Below are 24,953 nucleotides of genomic sequence, written 5' to 3'. Positions count from 1 at the left end.
TGATTGGATATTAGGAAAAATTTCTTCACTGAAAGGGTTGTTAAGCATCAGAACAGGCTGCCCAGGGAAGTGGTTGAGTCACCATCCCTGGAGGTATTTGAAAGATGTGTTGATGTGGTGCTTAGGGATGTGGTTTAGTGGTGGACATGGCAGTGTTAGGTTTATGATTGGACTCTGATTTTAAGGGTCTTTTCCAAGGTAAATGATTCTATGATTTGTAATGTATGTCTTGCCAAGGTGGGAATTAAAACCTTGCTGCAAATTCCACCAGTTGTCTTTGAAGAACTGCCCTGGTTTAGGAACAGAATCCTGTAGAATTTATTCAAATGAAGAATTCAGAGTTTCACTTCAGCAATATTTACTTTAAATCCCAATTCCTTGTTTTGGATCCCAAACCCCTCATCTTTCCTAATAAGCTTCCCTGTTCAGGTTTCACCATCTTGCTTGAGGCCTTTCTTTCTCACTCAGCTTTGGAAAAACTTCATACTTACATGAAGACCACTCACCTGTTCTTCCTGTTCCTCAGCAGGGTCTCCACCTCAGCCAAAATGAACTTGGCTGGTGTGGATCCAGCTGTTTCAGCTAAGCTATACTGTTCTAAAATACAAATTTTATTCTAAAAAGATCAAAATTGGATTTTCTTTAAGTTAATACTTTTCTTTCTTTATTTCTTTTCACTACCTTGGCTTGTGAATGATTGTTATTTTGTTTACTGTATTTGTTCAAACTCTAGCTGAAAAAGTACTGGGCTGAGAAACAGCTCAAGTGGCAAGAACAGGAAGAGAAAGATCTACAACGCCTGGAGGAATTAAGAAAATTAATGGCTGAACAAGCAGTTAAAGACAAGGAAAGGTAAAAGAAATTAAAAGTGATGATACCTACAGTATCAATAGGAACTTCTTATAATCTAATATGCTTTGATCTCCCAACTTTCTAAATTAGAATAAATTGAGATAAGTAATTTTTTTTTATTCCTGTTTGGCAGTTACCCCAGTCTATACACCCAGGTTGCATCGTGATTGTATCCTGGATGCAATTTATTTGTTAGTTTGAATTTACCTTTGTAAGCGCTAAACTCTTGTAATCATGATAGAGTACACACATTAAAACTAGCCCCCTTTGTGATTTATTTTTTTTTTTTAATTGTAGCTGGATAATAGGACCTTCTACATTCCTGCTTTGCAAAATTATTTATAATCAGGTTTGGTATGTTTGAGAGACAAGCTAGAGGAGCACATTAAGCATTTAACAGCCTCAAAGATATTTATTATTCTTTTAGAGGGTCTTAAACTGTGCATCTAGTTGTAGACGCTTTTCACCTGTTTGATGTAATTTAGGACATCAGCCTGTTAATATTTGAATGCTTGCCAAGTCTTTGTTACAGAATATGGCCTTTAATGACCTGTTGAAGAAATACTTGATTTCACAGAGGAATTCCTCTGTCACAGAGGAACATAAAAAAACCAACTGTATGTAGTCTCGTTATAATTGCTCTCAAATCACAGGCTTACTTTTTTTTACATAGAGGGAGCCACCAAATTGCATGGAACAGGAATGTAATTAAAATAGGGTTAAAGTACCATTAGCATTAGAATATTAAACTCATCTTAAGCATTCTGTGGAAATACAACTTCCATCTTATTTTGTTACAATACCTCGCTTACAGGTAAATTTAAATGTCTGTATCCTTATGCTACAGATATATCTATGCCTTTCCTTAAACATACCTGCAATAATTTTAGCTCTTAGCAAAAGAAACACACATACTTGAATTACTGAATTTTCAGTAGAACTGATCAGGAAAAAATTACTTTCCTTTAAACCTGGGTACTGCACTATGCCATACAGTTGGGGAGTGTTCTTTTCTTATGCTAATAAATGTTGCAGAATAAAATATAAGGAAATGGCACAGTTCATTGAGGAATGCAGGAAGGAAATAATCACACCTTCGGGCTATTATGAATCCAAAGTCAGTAAATGCTTAGCATTATGTTTCCCAGAATTGGCGTACTGTACAAAATAAAACAGTTTAAAGAAAAATGCTTACTGTTTGTCAAGATTAATAATTCTTTGAAATTGCTTAATGCTTTTCATCTTCAAAGCCTTCAGGAACATTAATCAAAGAAGGGCAGAGAGATGTTACTGTTATTAGATACTGTAGTGCTACAAGTATGGTATAATGCATTTTAAAATATGTATTGTACTGAACTAAGGTAGGCACACTGGCATAATGATTTCACAGTGCAGAACTGCAGTCCTGTAGAAACTAGTAGTGTTCTTACATTTTACCTGTTGCAGCACATAAATTGGTTTTGAGTCTTTGCAGAGCTGATCATGAAAGATGGCACAGGCCAGTACCACAGTTCTGATCTGACACATTTTCAGGCTTTTTTGGGAAAGGAAAAGATTTTTGGATTGTGAGCTGGCTGACTATTCAAGTATAAGATATGGCCTGGATAGTGCATAGAGTTTCTAATAGGTACAATAAGATATTAAAAAATGATCTGCTGCTACCCTGAATTGCTTTTAAAATTAATCTAAAATTAAGTAATCGGGTTTATAAAAAGGAAAATTATTATCACAGAGTCGCTGTGGTATTCTGTTTATTCAGGTCTCACTTTGGCTATTCAACATCTTGCAATTACAGAGTTATGACCAGATCAAAAAAAGAATTAAAGGCACCTGAAACTGGATGTAGAATTTCAAGTGACTAAGTCCAAGTTTGCTTTCTACAACTCCTCTGCTTCGTGACTATCTGACAGTGGAGACATTTAACTGATGGGACATTTCATTTTTTGGCCTGCAAGTTCCTAGGTAGCTGCAGTTTTATGTTGCATGCAAGTCTTAAAACTGTTGTCTTCAGAGCATCTGGCCACCCAGCACTTGCCTAAACTGCGGTGGGTTTAAGTTTATGTAAGTTCCCATAGGTGTTGATCAAGTAAAAGATGGCAAGAGTAGAGAGTTCAACACAAAATCCTAACACGCAATGCTATCTGCATTCAGAAACATGGGAGAAGGGAAAAGGATTGTGCTATGATTTCTGCTCCGAGCCCAGTATCTATTCTGTATTAATTTTTTTATCCAACAGTCATTTCACACAAAATTTGTAAAACAGCATTTAAAAAAATCACAGGGGCTAGGGTAAGAACCTAGGTGTGCCAAGATCCTGTCAAATTCCACAAGTAGGCAAAAATCATACTCCTTTTTTGCTTTCTTCTACTCCCATTCATTTTGTATTGTTTGCTGATAGTGGTCCAGCTATTAAAACAGGGGTGGAGGTGCCCTTACCTAGACTGTTGTATATTCTCACTGGTTGTGATGGTTGCTGATAATGCAGAAAATGCAGATTTGAACTCCTTCAGGCTAAGAACCTGAGACTAAAACTGTCTGGACAAGAGCTCTGATTACTGGTGTGTATCATAAAAGGTCTGGGCTGGCCATATTTGAAAAGGAAAGCAGAGAGTTCTGATCCTTTTTTTTAATAAAAGTTAAAGGTTTGGTAGATGACAGCTCCAGAGAGAAATGCTTCATAAACACAGCAGGTACTAGATAAATGGCGTGGATTCTCCTTACTGGCATTCAGCAGGACTTAACCCCCTCAAGCTGGGGTAACTGGTGGGACTACTTCAGGGCTAAGAAGTTACTGTTGGCAAGATACAGTTGCACGTGGCCCATTGAAAGTAGAGATGTAAGTGTGGATGTACATGTACTGCAGGTGGTCCTTTATACGTACATAGGGTCACATATTCAGCTATTCTAAATGTCGTAAGTTAGGTCTACATGCCTATGTCTTCAGGACACTGAATTATAAGCTCTCTTTTAATGTGGTATTGAGAACTACAAACTGCATTTAGGTCTTATTGTACTTCAAGAATTAGCATCCAAAAGGGCAGATGTTTGTTGCTAACAGTCCATTTCTCCCTTTTCTAATCTACGCAGTGAATTTCGTTCAGGTTCTCTATTGGGTCCCTTCGGTATGGAATGGATTGAATATACATAAAATATTTTAAAATAACATCCCCCCCCAAAGCAATAGATTTTGCATTAATGCTGCAGGGTGAGAATTAAATTGGCATGAAATTGTGCAAATATTTTCACTCATTATCTATGAGAAATAGATTGGCACAGTCCTGTTCTCCAGTGAGGCAGTGAGTGGGAAACATTTGCAAGTATCCTTACCCAGCACCTGTACTGCTGCCAGTCCTGGCCCTGAATTCAAAGGGCAGGGGCAGGAGAGTCGGAAGGAAAGGATTGATTTTTGCAAGAGTTTTATCTGACTAACCCTCAGAAACAAAGCAATGGCAGCAGTTTGCCACACAGCTCTGTTTATCACGTCGGGGGTGAAGGTGCTTATGTATTGCATCTCTCCTTTCCCTTGTGCTCTTTGCAGCAGTCCCTTGCTGGGGATGCATGCAGATAGCCTTTCATCTCTCCCTTCTTGCCCCACCTCAAGGTTTTCCCCTTCCTGAAGCACAGCTTTCACCAACTCCCCCGAAACCCTCCCACTCTCCCCAGTCGGTGCTCCACGTTGAAGGGACGCAGAACAGAAAGAATCCAGAAAAACTGTGGACAAATAATTGGGTATGAAAGCCATTCATAAAGCCAGGCAAACAAGAGGGCTGTTGGTGGAGTCCGTGTTCACAGCAGCTTTGCTTCGAGCTTGTGCTGTTACATTTAAGAATGTCTTTAGAGCTGAGGGCTGGGTTAGGCTCTGCACCTTGACATAGCCACATCACTTTGCAGTTGCAGCGTAAATTAGCAAAGGATCTGGCCGGTCAGTTTTGTCATGGGAACCGGTGACTACTTCTGAAGCGTTCAAATTAGTGTGTAAAACACTTTCTATTCCAGCTGCCTCGTGCCTTGGTGACATTGTGCATCGATTCAGCCTATCAAAGGTGGGAACAGAAGCAGACCTTCTTAGCCACAAAGATAATGCTTTCTACTGTTGCTACTGAGATTTATTCAACTGACAGCAGTGAACAGGATAAATTGTGATATAGGGCAAAAAAACTATATTATAACCCATTTTTTTTAAAGTTTTGCTAAGGCTTTCATAGTAAACATAGTAGTTCATTATTTCCTGTAAATATTTATGAGACAGTGTCTGAAAGCAGAGTTTTAATGAAATTATGCTTATCAAAAATTACATAAGTGTGTACCCACAATACTTCAAAAAGGTAGCTTTACTGAAACTAATCAGCTAAACTCATTTTTCAGCTGGCGATTTATTAAAATTGTTACTTACTGTGGTACTTAAAGTCAAGATTGAATATTAAGACATTTTAATTTTAAGCTTTTCTATAAAATTAAGTTTGCTTTGAAGAAATAGTAACTAAAATATTACTAAGTATAATGGAGTGAAAGAGAATTAACAACTTTATTTGGAAGTGGACATTGTGAAATCAAAGCTCAAGTAAACATTTAAAGCCAAGTATAAAAAGTATTGGAAGAATGTTCCAAATTAGGAACACAATGTACGGTTGAGTATGTATTTACAAGGTTCTCTGCCTTCCCTGAGTGTAGATTTCATAGCTCTGCCATTGCTCTCTGACACTGAAACTTAATCTTTGTTAATACTGGCCTTGGTCTCTCCAGCATGAGCAAGATGATTATCTCCCTAGGATAACATAGTCATGAAAACATGAACCTTCTTCTTAGGAGCAACAAATGCTGCATCAAGATGCCAAGTCCTTGCTCGGCCCTGCTCTGCCTGTCAGTTACTTTGGCAATCAATTGCAGTCACTTACACCTATTCAAACTGGGCACGGAAATGCCATAAAATGTTGCCATTTAGCAATGCTTTCCAGTCCTATGTATGTGAAAACTTCTGCAGTATAGACAAAGTATTTGAAATTAGACCTGGATGAGTGCCCCTCAGTTCTCCTCCTTGGTAATTTACGGAAGTTTCCAGGTTACTGAATTTCATATTTGGTAACACTGGAGTATTTTAGAACATGTATCATAGTAGTCAGCTCAAGCAGAGTGAAAAGTTTTCAATATAATTTTTGTCATTTTTCAGAAAAATATGAGTATCTGCTTTTTATTAAATTTTCTTCATATAAAAAGAAGATTAGACTTTCTCCCTGGAACAAAATTACCTCTGAAGATTACCACTGTAAGCATTCATCTGCCTAAACTGCAATGGCTACAGTAAGAAACTGAAAGCCTGTCTGGGGCATTCTCAGGCAGCTTTGTACCACTCTCTAGGGACAAATTTTTTTGTCCTGATAATTGTTACTGGATTATTGATACAGTGGTCTTTTCCAGTTACCAACATAACTGTGCATTTAATTCTGATTTTTGCAGTTTATAGCACAAGTTGTATAGTCCTTTGAGCTTACTAAGATTTCAAGAGTAAGAAAATAAAAATACATGTTTTATTGTAGTTGAAGCAGCTCTCTCTTCTCCATTTCTCTAAAGGCAAGTTAAAATTTGAAGGGCAAAAGAAGGGTAATTCTCTGAATGCAAAGCATGGCAATGGCAACTCCTCTATAAGGACTAAAAGTGACATACCAAAGAATACCCTGCGGCTTCATAAAAAACAGAGTTTGGCAGTGTACTGAGGGTTATTAGGAAATACGGTCATGGTAGTACTGTCGGGGCTATAAAAACCTATTGTGAAAAGTTGACCAAAAATAATACTATAGGTAAAGTTTCAGGATTATTTGCACTAACCTCCTTTTTTTTTCCTTTTGAAGAAGGATGTAATTCTCAAGTTTTCTTGCTTCTTCCAGTAACAAGATTGGGAGAGATGTGTTTCTTTTAATGGAAAGAGTTATGGGAGAGACTTCTTCTGCCACACACAGATGTCAGAGAACATTTCTTCTTGGCAAAGAAAATGGGGGGAAAAAAGAGCAACAGGGCTATATAAAGTATGCTAGAGAAAATCTGCGTTCTAGAAATTAAATCTGAAGGGTTAGCCAAGTTACTTAAAACAAACCAATCAACCAAAAAACCAAACCCCCAAAACAAATCAAAAAGTACAACTCCCCAAACCCCCTTTCCCCTGGAACCCCAAACCAAAAAACTCCAACAAAAATAACACATTCAAATGAAAAAGCATTTTTTGCATTTTTCAGGTGTTTTGATGAACCACTGTATTATTATCAGACAGATATAGAAAACATCAGACTAGTTTTCAAACTGAAATATCATAACAGAAATTTAAAATTACACTTGAACAATGTTTTTTCCATTCGTATGTATGCTGTTTTGCAGGGTAAAGTTTAGACAAGCATTACTAGAAAAACGGTTGCTGGAGAAAAAGCACCTGGCCCTTAAAGAAGCACATGAAGAAAAGGAAAAAGAGAAATGCCTTGAAGCACTCCGGCAACAGGTGGTTTTATTTCCTGTGTATAGTATTTTCATATACAGTGATGATACAAACACATATTGTCATATTACATGAAAGATAAAAAGAACAATCTATCAAAAGCAACTAAATGAAGAAGTTAAAATGCACTTTTGGTCTGACTTTAACAGTAATTCTGTCATGTTATAAATCCTATGTGCTTTGTAACTCTGACAGCAGGAGCATTATGATGTTAAATTGCACTGTAGAAGCTGTTGATATCTGAAAATAGATATTACTTTTTCAGGGTTGGATGTGATTTCTCTTTTTCTTTGATTTTGGGGTTTTTTTTTAATAATCTTAAGTCTGCCTTGAGTCTTAGGCAAGATTTATGAGTAATTTAAATTCTTTTTAAATTCTGAAAACTTACAGGCCTTGGATGACTTTTCTTTAGAGAGATATTTAACTCTCTGTGAAACTTTTGCACGATCTTTTAAAAAGGGTATCCCAGAAAATGCTTGCTAATGTTTGTAGTAGTAAATGTAGTGTTATTGGTTTTTCCTACTGCTGACATTTGAAGGAGTAATTTTACCTTCATTTATATTTTTTTATCTAATCTCCTTGGTTTTTCCTCCAAAGATTAAAAGGAAAAAACTGGAGTTCACATTCTTTACAGTCCAGGTACTGCAGCCTAAATGTGCAGCCAAAGGAAAATAAGGGAGGGAGAAAAGGTGTTCTTCAAACCCTTTGATTTTGGATAATTTAAACAGCGCTAATGCAGCAGCTTTCTTCCTGGGACTACCCATGGTTAAAAATATGGTACTTGATGCAGCCTTGGCCTCACCTTCAGCACATCCTTTGGCTTCAGGATTAACCAACCCAGTACAGTGTGCATGCCAGTGAAATTCTTCCTCAGTCCCTCGTGGACTGTTTGTGGCCTTATAAGTGCTTTCACTTCAGCATTTGGGTGTACGAAGTCAAGAAGAAAGAAAAATATAACAGAGGTCATCTTCTGTGGGAGAGCTGAGCATAACAGGAATAAATAAACCTAAGGGATCATTGGTCTGTTATTTTAGTCATTTTTTAAACTGTTGAACTTGGGCTCATTTCCAGTCAATAATGCTTTATTTTTAGTAATCTGATTCAATTAAATATTTTGCAGTATTAACAGTGTTATTTTAGGTTGTCAATGCATTTTTAATAACTCTATTATGTCTTTTCTAAGATACTGGTTGAATTGCATTGTCTTTTGTGTCAGATTTTACAAAAGGCTGTTTGAGAGTCATGATCTGTTGATCTCTTCTGACTGACCCAATTGTCTTACCGAGTAGAAAATGCTTCTAGAATGGCCTTTGACCAGGATGGTAGAGTTCCCACTTCCTCACATTTTTCTAACCTTTTATTCTCTGTGTTTCACACTAATGAAATAGTGCTTCATAAAATATGCCCCTTGGTTGTATGTGGGGAAGAAAAAAGATCTTTACTAAAGTCATCCAGTCTGTATATTTTGACAGCCTGTAAATACGAAGATGACATTTTATTAGAGACGGAAAAAAATAGAATGATCGTACACAATTTTGAATTTTTTTCTCGTTTTAGCCATTCAGAATGTATCCTGACTTTGATTATTTTGCTTATGCATTTTTCTGTATTTCCGAAGTAGTATTAGCCTATATATGAATATTTTAACACAAAGAAAATAAGCAATGAAAAAAGTTTGACTCTTGCACAATATATTGTCTGATAGAATCTTTGATACTGCTCTAGCCACAGAAAATTAAACAGTTAAAACAGACACGCTTAAGAAGAAAACCAAAGAATTATGTTACTTGTGGCATATCACTCAGTGTCATTGCCCATGACTCTGTAAAAATTGTGAACTACCCAACACCTTTGTTTCCATCAGAAGAAAAAGAAGAAAGTTTGGACTTCCAGGAATTGTGGGTATTGCTAAATTATGAGACTGCTGGTTCCTTTTTGTTACTGGTTTCGAACATCAGAGCTCATGTCGATCTGTGCTAGAGAGCCAAGGATGCTACTGCTTCTCTCTTATAGCATCCTTGCTGAGCCGAGGCCTCCTCCACAGCCAGGACCACACGCCACTGTTACGGTGCAAAGATCAGTAGTGCACATATTCGGGAAGTGCTGTTTTCTGGTAGCCTAAAGCTTAGTGTAAGCTTATTTCCTACCAGGGGTATGATGAGGTAGCAACATAAGCTTTCTCTCTTCATAGAAATGCTGCCCAGCTTTCGAGTTTGTTTTCAAGGACTGACAATTAGAATTCACAATATGCAGGTGGTTCTGTGTTAAGCCTGGCCCCACATAGCAGGCAATTCTCCACTTTTTGCAGCAGTTCTGCGCATGCACAGTGCTGCATTAAGTCCAGCCAATTAAACTGTCTCTTTTGCAAAACAGAAGAAGAATCTCCATGATTATTATTCTCTGTCAAAGTGGTTTTACTCTGGATTCAAGTTTTAAGCTTTACAAATTCTATATATGGATACAAAGTTGTTTAAGACAACTATTGAAATTTTTAAACCAGGTAAATGATTGTGTTCTCAAAGGATGTGTTATTGATAATAACCTTTTCTCACTTTAGACTATGTAGATAGAGTAATTGTTATTTTCATATCATGTATTTTAGGTTGCCGTTGTTGCAACATTAGATCCAGCTAGAGTAGTGGCTGATACGGTGGCATCTAAAGCTCGGATGGGCATTGGAACCAAAGAAGAGTTTGATCTTCAGAAGCCACTGTTTAAGTTGCATACATACAGTGAACAGCAGGTAATTGTCTGTAATCATACCATATAGTTTATTGTATGCACCTATATCTTAATAGTGATATATGATAGTAATATTAATAATATATCCTAAATAGCAATATTAACAGTAGAGTATATAATATAATGTGTGTAAAAAAAAAAAAAAAAAAAAAAGGTATTAGGAGTAATAGGTGGGGTAATCTCTCTGACCCAATGTAGGTGCTGGAGGAACACGACAAGAGTGGACCACAAAGGTCCATTCAGGTCCAGCATAGGACTCCGGGCTCTCCCTGAACAGCATCTCCCATTGGCACCACTGGAGAGAGGATACTGAGCTAAATGGACCATTGGGCAGTTCCTGTGTTTGCTAGGCATTTTGATGGATCTGTTTGCTATTTTTTAATTTCAAAACTCACTGCTTTTGCATTTTTATGCATTTATTTAAAAGAGTGCCTCCTTTTCACCTGCTCCAGTTAGTGTTGTCCTAAGTATTTGAAGTGAATTGACTTAGCATAAAAGTTCTAGTGACTGTATATAAAAGAGCTATGTCACAGGTAACTTCATTATGGGGTATTCTTTTTTTTTTGGAAGATTATGCACAGCACAAATCTATTCATAAGCTGAAAATTAGTATCTTGACCATCTTTACACTATTGCTGGATTTAAGATCAGTTGGGATATGATATGCAAGGGCTAAAGGAGAAGAAACCAGTGAGGTGTAAATGAAGCAGGAAACTGAAGTAACTATAGTCCTGTTTTTCAGGTCGCTCAGATTGCTAAGGACAGTGCTAGCTCAATTTCAAATGGAATTAAGCAACATAGGGGAGGATTTTTTTGATTCCCTTGCTGTTCCACATCTGCTTAGTCTATGCATTTGAAATTATTCCCGCTCTGGAATTTGGAAATTATGTTTGCAGAAAGGAAAGTGCTATGATATAATTCTATGGCATAAAAGCTTTCTTCTAGCACTGAATAAGCTGAAATTTAATGATGTTTGTAACTAAGCTTGTCCAGCACTTCCCATTTTAAGACATTTTAAAGCTTCTCAGTTTGGTAAAGATGTGGTACAAGAGGTATAGTTTTTGTTTGGCTATTAAAATTTACCCAAATCTGACTGATGTACGAGGTTCTGAAAAGCCTTAGCTTTAAAAATGCTCTGAACATGTGTATTTGGGATTGATACCTAAATTCTCAGAATATTTGTCCTGTTTCAACTCCAAACGGGTTTTGGTACTGCTCAGACTGCAATATGTGATTCCCGCCAAGCGTGTTAGCGTGCTCCATCCCAGAGCTGCAGTGGTTATGGGTAATGTGCCCCAGTGTTGGTCTTCCCAGCAGCTCTGGGCGCTGTGGCAGGTGATGCTAGAACTGAAGGCAATGTGACGCTCTCCTGTACTTTCAGTGCTTCCCCACTGTAGCCATTGGAAGAAGGATTTGAAGGAGGCTTACAAATTTTGTCAAATATCCTTTTGACAAATTTTAGAAGTAATTTCCCTGGGCATTAGTTGTTGTTTTGTAAAATTAAAGTGGTACTGCCATGTAGTCACAAGGCAATGCTGTGAGAAAAATCATAAACGTGTTTGAAGCATTCAGATTCCATAGAAACAAACAGGAAGGGATTAAAAGTCTTGTGGTAAAAGCAGGGCAGTATTGATGGGGGGAATGTTAGGGAAGTCAGCAACTCTTCAGTGAGTAGGCTGAATTACAAGTCACTCAGTTTCTCATCTACCCTTTGAGTTTTGCTGAGAAATGACAGCCAGAGCTCTTTGTTAAAATAGTTTGTGATCATTAATATTAAAAAGGATCATATCAAGATATGTGCAGTGAGATAAGGCTTATTCACTGAGTTTCTCTGCTTTTGAAGGCTTTATATTATGACTATAATTTTCTGACTGTCTTTTAAAACTTTTTAAATATATACATCCACAGACAACCTGTAAGATACACTGTGTGTATGAGGAAAGTATTGTTTTGTTTATCATTGCTGTGGTTTATTTTAACAGATCATTTCTGACCCTAGACTTCGTGTTGAGCTAGCTCTTCGAGAAGCTGGACTTCATAAAACACTTTATGCAAAAGAGATTTTACCAAAAATTCCCCCACTGAAGCTTCCAAGAAGAGATATGGAATCTACAGCTTTTAAAATGTAGAGCGCCTCTCATGTCAGGAGTAGAGAAGCTTCAGGGGTGTCGTCTGGCCTATAATGTGAAATCTTTAAATAAATTTCCCTTAGGCTGTGTCCTAGAACTGCTTAGCTCTCAGTGTGTGCAGTCATTCAAAAAAACAATATGCCTTTCTCATGCAGTGCTACACCATTTTACACCTGCCTTGGTGAAGGTTTTATAGAGGTTTGGTGGGTTTAGGCTGTTGTAGTATAATTTCCCATGTCCCTTTCTACTGGGAGATAGGACACCTGTGCATGAAAGTCTCCTACAGACATTACAGGCCAATCTGATGTCTAGCATCTTGAGTAGAAACTCTGTTTTTTAATTGGCAGCATAAATCCAAAACAGCTTTGCAGAACAGTCACTTTAGATTATATTATGATGCATGAATACATCCCACAACTTTCATTCCAGGTTTCTTGAGAATTTGATTCTTTTAATTATAAAATCTTCATTATCATGAATGTTTCTATTATTCCTTGATTATTATAAGAAGAAACTTAACCTTTGTCTCTATTTAGAAACCAATTTGCTACATCATATTTACTGCAAACCAGTCTGCAATTTCATATTGCAGATTAGTCTTTCAGTATAAATTATAAATTAGAAATAACATGTCAGATCTGGGATCTTTATTTTGGAGCTGAAACTACTGAATATGATTGTATTAAATGAAAGGGAAATTGATGTCACTTCATTTTGTAACTCATTATGTTTTCAAGCCTTACATAAGGTAAGTGTAAAATGTATGTAAACAAATTACAATTAGCAGTTTAACCAAAAATTTCTAAGGATGATGAGTATCAGAAAGATCTGAACATCCATAGCTGTTTATCTAGATAATTATAGTAACTTCATTAATGTAGTATTGTAATGCCTTATAGGTGTTAAGGGATCACATACTTACAATGCCTTGTGAAACAGACAGTAATTCTTCGCTGTCGAAATGAGAAATTGGGGACCAGGGTAGATGAGAGCCCTCTCTCTGTCCTCCCAGAGGAGCCTACGGTGCAGGTCCAGCAAACACCAAGAGAGCGGTTTTACTGCTAGCCACTATATGCCACCTCCTTACCTGGCACAGACAACAGGCCCTCTTCTCTTGACATATTCAGCAACTCTACACCAAATGTTTTGCAATCAGAGACAAGCAATGTGAAGTTTTCACACCTCAAACTGATAGTAACATTGGCAAAATCTTGTAGCATAAGCCTGATCCCAGCAGGTGTCTCCGAGCACCTGGGGGAGGGAGGTTTGCTCTGGCCTGGGTGTGCATGGTGCAAAGTCAGAAGCAGACGGAGACTCTAAGAAGGGTGCCAGAAAGGCAGGAGAAGAGCTGGTGCGACAGACTCTCGAGAGCAAGCAATGTTTAAGGCCAGAAGCAACATCATCTGAGTGTTGAAGCTAAGTTACTTTTAATGGGGGGAGAAATGCTACAGAGACTGCCCAAAAGCTGCAGGAGCTGTGTGTCTTCTGGATTTAGCTTTTGCATCTTTGTGCTAAAATTACAATTCTGTGTATATTTGTGCATTGTATTTTGGTATCTCATTTGTGGTAACTCATTATTTTTAAAACACACTTGGCCAGCTTCACAACTTGTTGGATCTTCCTGCAGGGGAAACCAGCATTGCTTTTGCTCTGTTTTAGAGACCAGACTGGCCACTAGACTGCTTCACAGAAATGGAAGATCCCAAACTTAAGGCAGCTGATTTTTTTTTTTTCCTTGCCTTTAAAAGCAGGTCTACAAGATAATTTCAGTGATGCAAAATCTTTTCAGGTTATAGTTGTCTTGTCATCTTTTATAAATACCAAGACATTTATGAAAAAAGAAAGTTTAGATGAAGGAGACATTTATCTTGGAAATAAAGGGCACTGATTTTTAGGCAGTGTCTTGTGATTGTCTTCATGTCTGTTGTTTCTCAGTGAATAGACAGAGTAGAAGTCCGCTTACCTTGATGAGTCTGTGCCAGGTCACTGCAACCATGAATTGGAGCTTGTTATTGATATGGTGAGGCCAGAACGAGGATTTTTAGAGGGATTTTCATGTAACACTGGAGCATGGAAAATGTGCAGGTCAGTCAAACTGGCTTCATGTAGTTTGCTCAGCATAACCAGAGGCTGCTCTTGCCAGGAGAGCTCCTGCAGTATGCCTCGGCCACTTTCCCTGGCCTGGCCAAGCACCTCTCTTCCGTGCTCCTGGGGGAGGGAGGTGAATGTTTTGGCTTACTTTGTCATCCTCACCTTAGCATTGTTCACGAGAGATGATCTGAACCCTTCAGGAAATGGAGATTTTAAAAAAAAATTGTCCTTATAAGCATGATAAATGCTTTCTACACTTTTTTTTTTTAGTGAAATTTTGCAAGTTGTTTTTGTACAAAGATGTATGAAATTACTTGCACATAAGAATATTAATTTAGAAAATGTTAATGGGACTTCTCAACCAGCATCTCTTGCAGCCCTACTTTGTTGGTTTTGACTCGGTAAGAGTAACGGTTCAGAATTCAGCTATCCTTTATGCCAGTGTATGAAGTGTATGCAGTTTGACTAACAATCTGATTTTTTTAAAGCCTGAGAAAAACTTCTTTGTGAAAATTAAGTTATTCAGTTTCAAGATATACTACTTATCTGTGAATTTTGGTGGTCAGAAAAGTGGCTTAGATGTTAAATAGTGCCTGAAAGTCAAGTACCCAACTGGCATAAGATCAGTTGGTGCAATATCCAGCTGTTGTAAAACACTTACAGTATGTGCCAACTTACGTGCATATAAGTTTATATGCACATTTGTGTGTGTATTTATAGAAAAAGAAAAATGTAAGTCATTGCGATGCCAGTTCTGACCCCTCTGAGAATAGTGAGGGTTTTGCAGTAATGGTCAATATTTTGAAAAGGAGCTCACGAAGGACATGCATTCTGAGCTCTGTAAACTGCTGACTCACCTGAAACCTTCAAAGAGTGTCAAACTTAGAATGTACGGCAGAAAAACCATTTAACAAGATAATCATTAAGGTAAAAGCAAAATAAGAAAAACAAGAGTCTCTTCACTGGACAATGTTCTGGAAAATAGAGTTCACTATCTCCTGCAAAGTTAATGACCAGGACTGTGTTTCCGCAAGCTATGGCAGAGCAAACCTCACCTATCAAATTAGGCAAAATGTTAAAGTATCGTATTTCTTCTCCTGGAGTGGTTTGAAATTATTTTCACAAAGGACTTAAGGTACATTGCTATTAGTATAGAATTTTCTTAAGTGGACTTTGGACTTAGCAGAACTGAGTTTGAATGGTAGGTTAGATTGCATGTTAAGTGACCGGAGTGATTTTGTTTCCGTTCTGGGAGGACACTGGCCTCCTGTCCTGGGATTCCTATCCTGTCAGATTAATATTTGAGCTCTAAAAACTGCAATCTTGGAATGGAAACTAGGAACCGATCTCCTTTTCTTGTAAAAAGTGGAGTTTGCTTTTTCATGGCAGCAAACTGAATGTATCCCAGATCAAAGTGCTGGCAAGTTGTTGGAGTAGCTCAGGGGCACCATGAAAGTGGGGTCCCAGCGCCAGGGGAGCCCACTGGGGAGCACCCCAGACGGCCCCGCTCCGCCGCTGGCCCCACGCCCCAGAAACGGACCTCTGTGGATGGGAGGAGGCGGCATGACAACGTGCAGTGGGGTGACGAGAGGGACGCCAAGAGAAACCCCCACATTTGGGAGGCACATCAAGCTGTACCTGAGCGTGTGGAAGTATTTCCAGGACTAGAGGGGCCCAGAGGCTGCTGATGAAGCAGATTTTAGGATGCTGGCCAGAGAACAAGTACCTTGGATATAGCCCCTCGGCATGTCTGTAAGCATCTTTAGACTTACATGTTTCATGCTCTTAGTGTCATTAATATCTTAAGACCCTCTCCCATGTTTTTTGATACGTTAAAATTTTGTCTATCAGAACTCTTAAATCCTGTAAGTTATTGTTCCAAAGGTGTCAAAATTCATTTTGAAGCAAGCTTGTTAGTGAACCTTAAGAACTGGAAGTGATTTTGGTGGGAAATTCTTCAGGTTGTAGGTGACCCTCCAAAAAACCTCTCCACTCAACCCAGGTGCAGTTTAGTCTCTTACAGCTTGTGGAGACACTTAAAGATGATTTTCTCGATCGTTGATGTGTGTTGATTAGCAGATGAATGTGAAAGATGCTGTCCCTGGCAGTTATGTGAAATCAGGTCAAGGTTGTATCAGTAACGTGTGCTCCCCATCCCTTTCCCTCCCGAGGGTTCCCGTGTGCCCCACGCCCAAACCTGCCAACCGAGCGACGGGGGCAAAGCTGCTCCTGCTCAGCTGGGTCAGTCTGCACAAGGTGGGCTTCCTGCACGCCGACCTCCTGTGTTCAAACGCTGGGAGGCGTCGGTTTTTGCCAGATCTTTAAACATGGTGTGAATGAAAGTCTGAATGGCCTTTGTGACAGCAATGAATAACCATAACGGTCACAAACGTGGATTAATTTTGCATGTCATTTACTTAGGTTTTGGTTTTATGCCAAGTGCGAAGGGATCTCCTCCCTAGAGCATCACCGTGGACAGGATTGACCCTAATGGGACAGTCCTTGACAGCCACTGGAGGTGGGAGTGAGGAGCCTGCAGTTCAGTAATACAGTCTTAACTTCTGTGCAAATTTTGGCTGGAGCTCTCCTTGGGTGTAGAAGTGTGTTGGTGCAATTCAAGCCATATTGGAGGTCTCCAGCTCCTGCACGATGGTGTTCATTGGATCCGGCCGCCCCACTCAGCTGTGGAGGGTGCTCGCCCGTGGGAGCGCATCGTGACCGGGTCTGTCTTTTCCCTTTCCCAGGAAAAAGGGGCCGCAGTGTGCCACGGGCATAGGTCCTGCACAGCCGCTCCCAGCGCGGGAGCACAGACCCACACTGCGCCGGCTGGGACCCGGCACCCCGTTGCTCATGCTGCATCGCCCATCAGTTTGTGGAGAAAAGCGTGTTTCCCACCGGAGGGCTCAGCCCCAGGTGCTTTCGGACGAAGGCTGCGATGAGGCGCTGGGGCCGCTGCTGGTACTCCCCGGATCTGGTCCCCCTCCAGGCGGTCCAGGAGCGCCGTGCAGACGACCTCACGTACCCGGGCCTTAAAGCACTGCCCTGCGGGGAGGGTGAGGAGGTCCTGCTCCCGCTGCCCTCCCCGGGGCTCACGGGGGGACCTGCCCCGATGGTCCGGAGGGGCCAAAGCAGCAGGACCCCCGCGGGAGGTGCTGGCCGCAGCACCGCCCTGCAGGTGCCCTCCGCTCGCCCTGTTTCTTTTCCAGCAAAAGAGGGGAAGGCAGCTACACCAGTTTGGCCAGGAGAGGGATGAGGGGGGGATTAAGTTTAGTTTTGTGCAACACGCACTCAGGCCTTCTAAAACAAACTTGTTTTTTATTGAGCCACAAAATTTGCTTCAGTGTACTTCTCTAGTTAAAATCGTTAGGAATGCGTTTTTGCCCTTCAGGTTGTCTGAATCTCGCACCAAACCGAACCCTCAGGCGAGGGGTGAAGCTGGGGAGCGCGGGGGTGCGGGAAGGACGTGGAAGCGGCCGCGGGAGAACTCACCTTTCAGGCCACACAGCCCGCACAGGGCGGCAAACACCGAGGACTCCGTTTCAATGTTCCTCATGCTGGCGTCATAAGCTCTTTTTAAGTACTCTAGCTTTTTTTCACTGGAAAAAGAGCACAATGCTCGGTCTAATCTCCCCTGACCTTGAAAAGAAGCAGAGAAGTGTCACTGCTGGTCCTGTGTGGGTTTACAGTCGTGGTGAACGGGGTGTAGTTTCAAATGGAAAGTCCAGCAGTGGCTACGTTTTGTCTGAAGCTGACTAAGTTTTCCTTTGAATGGTTACTTAACTCATATTAACCTCAGTGTTTAAAGCCAGTGTGCTACGTCTCTGTATAGAGGAGAAAATCATGCAGGTTTTAACATTTGTAAAAAGGATGAGTAAGCCCACAGGTGTTAAGTACAGGGGGTATATCGCATTCTGCAGGGGCAAGTCATTGCAGCTCCTCTGAGGTTGATAGCGTACATCAGCTGTGAAGGTCTGCCAGCTTAAATCAAAAGAATGCCAGATTGCTGCGGAAGAGGCATAGCCAGCTGTGTGGAACGGGAAAATTGGGGAGAGGAAAACACCCTTAACTGAGGTTTAACTTTTCTTAGGGGGCTGCCATGGATGGCAGTCAGCTGGGGCGGCTTGCGAGTGGCGTTCCCTGCTCGGGTGGCATTGGTGCTGGCCGGGGAGCTGGGTCCTGGGGCACTGGTGCTCGCTCCCACTCTCGCCTCAGCCCCGGGGCATCGCTGCAGGCAGGACCTGATGCCGTGCTCGGTGCGTCCGGGCGCGGGCACCCATCCCGACCTTCTCCTCTAACTCCGCTGGTGGCTTTGGCTGTCCTGCAGCCACACCTGGGTCCGCAGAGCCGACCCGTGCCCGGTGCAGCCGCTCCTCTCGCACAGTATGTAAAGTCCTCGATGCAAGCAAAATGTATACCTGCGGCTGCGCTAACCTGGGCAGAGTGCTTCATTTTATTGATGTTCCTACTGTTAATCCCCACAAATGGCTTTTTGTTTAAATAAAACATGGCCTTGAGCAATACACAGATGGTCGCATTTGCGAGCAGATCCAAAGGTTTATAAATAGTCCTCAGATTATTAATTCTTCATTTATTACATTTCATCTACTCTGCAATCAGCATTTAATTTTGCAAAGGAAACTGTTCCAGAGTAACCAAAGTTTGTTTACGTAAATGTCACATGCTTCCTGACATTTTTCTAGTGTTTGGTAGTTCGGAAGTTACAATCTTGTTGTAGGAAACAACTCAGCGTAACCCATCTGCTAGGCTTACTACAGGATTGTGGATGAGGGGCTGTTTTCTCTGGCAGGGTGCAGCTACTGGCCTCCCGCTTTCGGAGGGTCTGCGGCCACGCGTGGCTCCCGTGTGGCGGCTGGACCGGGGGAGCAGCAGAGGTCCCCCGGGCATCTGCATTCCCCCAGGGAGCAACCGCTGCTGGGTGGATCTTTGCTCTTGATCCACCGTCAGCTACAGCAGCGCTGGCCTTGCAGGTGACGTTACCAAATTTAACTGTCGGATGAACAAGAGACCAATTAGCAGAGGAGGACTCACCCTGGCAAAGTGCCAAAACTGGTATGGTGTGTTCTGGACGAGTACCCTGCTCTGACCACTGAACAAGCTCTAACGTATCAGGTGGGTCTGCTCCTGCAGCCCTTCTTAGGCTTTGGTAGCATGGATAGTTTTGCCCACATAAGAATGTAAAGACTTGGCTTTATGTGTGGGGGGAGGAAGGACAGTCAAAGATCGTTTTACCTTTGTAGAAGTCGTAGGTGCACATAGTATGGCCGACGAGCGTGGGAAGGTCAGGAATCTCCTTGCTGCAGGCAGGTAGTTCCCCTACGAGGTCCTTGTCCAGCTCGGTGCTCCGCACCACCATGTCCCCCAGCACCACCAGCTCAAACCGTGGCTGGAAGGAGTTGTCCACCGCCATGTCTGTGATCACAACAGACCCGGCCTCGATCCCTGTGAAAAGGAAGGCTGAGGCTAAGCCAGAGCTTGTAACATTTGTGACCTGCTGCAAAACTTCTAGCATGACAGGAGAATCTCTATAGATATATGTGTGACTGTGGGGTTGTTCTTTTTAGTGAGTAAAACAGATGTGAGAGAATAATTGAAATTCATGCAGTAGCACAGATGTCATGTGCTGATTCTGTAGATTTTACTTGTACGAGTGACTGTGGGAACGTGCCGAGCGACAGTGTTTTACTTGCTTTTGGCTTGCAGAGATCATGCCCCACCACCAGCTTGTGCAGGCACAAGCAGCACCACTGCCCCGGCTGGGGGTCCCAGCAGTGCAGAGGACTACAGGCACCGGGACAGCCGGGAGGATCTCAAAGCACCAAAGTGACTTCCAGTCAAGTGTTTTCTCTTTGAAAAGTGATACCCTCTTGTTGTGAATTCAGAGCCTTTGTCCATTGTGAAAAAGCGTGCTCTGCTAAGCCAGTTGCTAGAAGTTTGCTGGGTTTTAACCCAAACCAAAATATCATGTTGTTTGATATTTGGGGACCTGACAAAATGCTAAAGCTCATAATTGCATGACCTATTGCTGAGATTTTTTTTATTAATAGCTTTTTGGCTCTGAAGAAAGACCATGGACAGCTTACCTAAGCCTCCAGAAGTACTGATGCGTATAATAGTAACGTCTCGACATTTTGCATGGTGCAGCAGTTTGATTAGTTCCTCCTGAAGCATGATGGAAATGGAAGGGGTGCCCATCCCGTGCTGTTGGGAGGAGAGAAAAGAAAAGTGTCATTCCCTGCGATGCTGCGGCAGGTGACAGGTACGTGACTGCAACGAGCTCAGGCTTACATTGTGGCCTCTTTCTGCTGATGAGGCCAACAGCGATTTTTTGAGGGGGGGGAGACATCTCAGGGTCTCTGTAGCCTGACCAGGTAAAGCATCTAACCCTCTTCTCCTCCCCTTGATGCTTTTAAGGCTCTTCTTATCGGTAGAGCTGGCATTCATCCCTGGGGACCAGTACGTCAGCCCCCAGCAGATGGGGTCTCTCCTTCAAGAAAGGTCTCTCCACAAACACATCCTGACGGCTGAATGCTCCAAGACCTTCCCCTTGTGTTGCCCGTCCTTATGCCACATGCTGACTGCCATTCTTTGTCATGTCCTGCTCGTACTCTTGGAGTGGTGAATTTCAGTGAGGATAACCAGAGCCTCCGCTCCTCTGGGTGCCTCCCAGCCCCTCCTCGCCCCACGCCGGAGCACCTCCTCCTGCGTCGCTGGGCACCAAGGACGATGGATGCGTTCGTGCCTCTCGGCAAGGACCGGTTTCGGGGTCAGGCGTTTGCCGCATGGAGCCTCGCGCCGTGCAGGGCGCCTGTCCTGCCTCCTGGCTCGCGTTGCCCACCCCGGTGTCCCTCCGTCCCCAGCGCCTGCCTGGCTGCCCGCAGGCTCTCCCCTTCGCTGGCGCTGGCCCGTTCCCCTCCTCTGCCGCGGCTCGTGGTAGCCCACTGCCCTGTCTCCGCTGCCGCTCCTCTGGGCTGGCAGATGTTTTGCAAATCTCGAGCTACCGAGGCTGCCTCTGCTTTCTGCCCAGCGCTCCCTCACATGATCCTCTTGGTTTTCTGCTCCATCACTCAACCGACGTCCTTTTCTCGGCTTTACCTTTAAAAACAAAAGGTGTCTGGTGGTGTGGGGTTTGGTTTTTTCCCACGAAAAACGCCTCACGTTTTTTTGGTTTTGCTATCGTGTTCAAAAACCTGAAGGAAGCATGTGTAAAGAAGCATAGTTAATTTAACATATGCAGTCAGTTCTCGTATTGCTTTGTCTCTTTTCATTTGGCTGTGAGACTGATGGTCTATTAGGCTTGTATCATGTTTTAAATATGAAAACTGTTTGCATGTTGTTATTCTGGAACATCAGCCTGACTTATTTGCCAAATGCCTAAAAAATTTATTCTCATTGTAAATATTCAAAGCAGGAAACTGTGTTCCTGCCTCCGGTATGTTTGAGTTCATTTGTGTTTCTAAGCAACTTGCAAAAATGTGATGTTGGCAGCTGCTCTGCATGAAGCATTTTGGGGGAGGCTCGCTGCATGCTCTGCCCTGTGTCCCCTCGCAGGGACGAGCCTGGGGGTCGATGGCTTCTGCATTGGCACAAAACTGGCGCATGGCCAAGAGCTCAGCGTAGGGTTTTCTTCTAGCTGTGTCACAACTGCTGCCAGACTGGGGAACAGCAAAACTTGTGGGTTTCTTTCCCCTTGGATCCTGGCAGAATTGATTCCCTCAGGCTTTTCAATCAGTCAGGTTTGGGTTGGTTTTGTCAGAGGGACCAAACGTGATCTCTGTTGTGTGGGTGACACTGTCTCCTGTGAATCAGATTTAAGATAAATCTTGTGCCTGAAGAAATGACAGCAGGACCAAGCCTTTGGGTATGAGCACTCACCAGCACAGCCTGTATTTGTTTTTTCCTTTGTGCAGTGCCAAAAACTCTGCTCTTAAAGAATAATTAATAATAAAGCAAGGTTTTTACTTTAGAGCTCATGTCAATGTAATACTTGCAGCAATATTTCGTAGTTCATGCATGGTGGGAAGTGGTCTTTGCCTCTCAAATTGCCAGGCTGCTGAGCTGAGCAAAACACGTGCATGTTCATTTTTAATACAATGCTTTTAAAACTGAACATGTAGGGTGCTGAGAAATACCATTCAAACAGAAGCAGCTTTACCATGGCTAAAAGGTTGCACTGGTGGTAATGGCTGAAAAGTGAAAAGAGGAAAAAAAACCTGCCGGTGGGTGTTGCAGGAGGGAGAGGCCGTGCCAGCCGCCCTCCCTGCCACCGGAGGAGATGGGTCCCCCGTGCCAGCCCACTCGGGACCACACCTGGGGCAGGGGCTGCCATGAGTGCCCGGGATGGAAAACGTGTGCGGTGCGGTCCAGCGCGGCACGGTACTTACACTGGTGGAGAGCACCGGTCCATCCCTGCGTGGATGTCTGCCAGGTCCTCCCCGTCTCGCCCACCAGTCCCAGCTGCTTGTGCATGAACTGGGCAAATGCCCTCATCCTGTTTGGGCTGCTGCCAACACAGACAAGCTGGATGCAAAATAGGTATGTGTTGGTACATTTTAGCTAAAATTGGTGCCAAGATTCAGTCTTAATGTGGCAGTGGCGGGCTGCGCCAGACAGGTCTCCCCAGAGAGCGCAGCGGGATGCTGCTTCCTCGCAGGCGGTCAAGGGACATCAGAACAACCAAGGGTCTCAAAAACAGGAGTTAACAGTAAAACCAAGCTGTTACTCCTTTAGGGTTGTGACTATGCTAGGTCCAGACAGCTGTACAGCTGCACATACTTGGGTATCAGTCCCAGGCCAAGAAAATCTAAACTAATTCAGCAAATTTAAGCTGTTAGTATTCCTACTGACAGCAAAGCAAAACCAGATGTTAGAGTAGCTCATCGTTTAATTTATTCTATCAACAGTGCTGACTGCAATTAGTGACCACTGCTGATGACACAGGGGCCGTAAAGTCAGGGAGGAAAAAGGACAGATTTTACATATTAAAGGAAAAGAATGCTCCCTGAATGTAGGAGGGGGACCCGCAAGCAGCTGCAAGGGCAGTGCTGCTGATCCGGCTGCCAGCAGCGCAGCGGAGCAGGAGCCCACGCGTGGCAGGGCTGTGCCAGGCTGCTTCAGCCCCGGGGCACCGCGGCTCTTCCCCTGCACCGCTGGGGAAATTCTCCAGTTTAAAATGGAAGAGGATGCAGTCATGACGGGCTGGTTTTGACAGTAGGTCTCCACCAAAAGTACAACATCCTCTTTCCGTTGTCTCCAATAGATGATGATCAGATGCTTTGGACAAATGCTTCCTCTGTCTGTCCTCCAACATGGGCACCAATATAAAATCAGGTTTTACGGAACTACCGGGTTTTAGAAGGATAATTTGCTACTGGGACTTCTGCCCAAAACCAAGCAAGGACAGATGACCTCCCTGCCCGGCCTGCCCCGGGTCGCTGAGTCCCTTTGCCAAGCAGCTGGACCCTGTCCCCAGCGGGAGCACCCGCAGCAGCGGGACCCCGGCATGGGACAGCAGAGCTGTGGGATGAGGGGCTTGAGAGCCCTGCGGGGCTGGGACCTGCTGCCTTGCTTTTTTACCTGCCATTTACCTTTATGTCCCCAAACATAGCTGGCAGGTTGTGCGTCTTCGTTCCCAAGTCCAGATGATACAGAACGTTCTCTTCCATCGAGTCCAAATGCGGGTTTTTAATGTGGACAGGCCCACTGCTGCGGGGAGATGGGGCGAAGACGGGTCAAGGGCACCGGGCAGTGCCCGCAGGAACAGGGACGGGGCAGGATGGGGCATGGGGTGGCCTGGGAGCCCTGCGAAGGGCACGCACAGCCCGGGTGTCAGGGAAGGGATGGGACAGGGACGAGCCAGCTCTGCGTGGTGTCCGGGGTGGCTGCCTTTCTGTCAGAGCCCTGCTGTCACATGAGCTGTCCTCCTTACATCCACCACTGTTGGTAACCTTTTCGACATCTCTTTATTATGTCAGTGTATTCAGCAAAAAATGTTTCTCAGTATTTATCATCAATTTTGTCAATGGCAACCTTATCTCTTTCTTTCATATAATTCTGCCAGAAATATCTAGCGGGTAATGTACTTAGCTATTTTGTATGTGACAGCTTATTAAGCACTTAGCAAATCAGGATTTTATATTTATATTGTCCCAAATAACTGCCTAGCAGTACAAGTGCAAATTAAATGCAGATTCTGCAGACAGCGGGGGGCCAGTTTGCCTTTCCTTTCCACCTGCTCTAATAGACGGAAAGCAACTAAGTAACAATACAAGTCAATTTTATAAATAAGGCTTAAACAAAACGCAGAGATCATTTTTCTTGTCTTATTAAAACAAATTGTAACCCTCCCCTGTTACTCACCCAGAGTAATCTGTTGTTTTGGTCATAGCGGCTCTACCAGTCAGCCGAAAGTGATACTCCGCAGAAACAGTAAAGAAAACACCCGACTATTTCTTCAGCTGCTGGGTTTTGGAGCTCAGAAGAGGTTTTGAGGGGCTCTGCAGGGGGTTAAATACCCTCTCTGGCTTTGTGCGGCTCCCAAGACCAACAGCGGCGGTCCCCCTCCGCCCGCTCTCCTTTGCCCCCTCGGGTGCCAGAGGTTCCTCCCGCGGCCGGCGCCGTGGCTGGTCCCACGCTGGCTG

The 24,953-nt window shown here is 42.9% G+C and overlaps 2 protein-coding genes across 4 annotated transcripts in view; one reads left to right on the top strand and one right to left on the bottom strand.

Annotated features, from left to right (window-relative positions):
- CCDC148 (coiled-coil domain containing 148) overlaps positions 1-12,845 on the top strand; it is an 81,353-nt gene extending 68,508 nt beyond the window's left edge. The window contains exons 11-14 of one of the 3 annotated variants that reach the window (XM_075029125.1): positions 734-852; positions 7,219-7,336; positions 9,936-10,076; positions 12,058-12,845. In XM_075029125.1, coding sequence (XP_074885226.1) covers positions 734-852; positions 7,219-7,336; positions 9,936-10,076; positions 12,058-12,204 — 525 coding nt within the window. In that variant the 3' untranslated portion in view covers positions 12,205-12,845. Of the gene's footprint in view, positions 1-733; positions 853-7,218; positions 7,337-9,935; positions 10,077-10,273; positions 10,366-12,057 lie in introns of those variants that run through there. The other 2 variants (XM_075029122.1, XM_075029124.1) reach the window with 2 other exon arrangements.
- A 3,900-nt stretch (positions 12,846-16,745) lies between these two features.
- On the bottom strand, positions 16,746-24,698 carry UPP2 (uridine phosphorylase 2). Its single transcript, XM_075027027.1, is given in 9 exon segments — positions 16,746-17,260; positions 17,262-17,337; positions 17,785-17,931; positions 19,546-19,755; positions 20,397-20,548; positions 22,713-22,753; positions 22,756-22,833; positions 23,901-24,018; positions 24,673-24,698. Coding segments are annotated over 9 exon segments (948 nt in total). The 3' UTR covers positions 16,746-17,160.
- Between the last annotated feature and the right edge of the window lie 255 nt (positions 24,699-24,953).

The sequence above is a fragment of the Buteo buteo genome, chromosome 5 (genome assembly GCF_964188355.1).
Source record: "Buteo buteo chromosome 5, bButBut1.hap1.1, whole genome shotgun sequence".
Classification (NCBI taxonomy): domain Eukaryota; kingdom Metazoa; phylum Chordata; class Aves; order Accipitriformes; family Accipitridae; genus Buteo; species Buteo buteo.
This window is presented reverse-complemented; position numbering and strand designations above follow the sequence as displayed.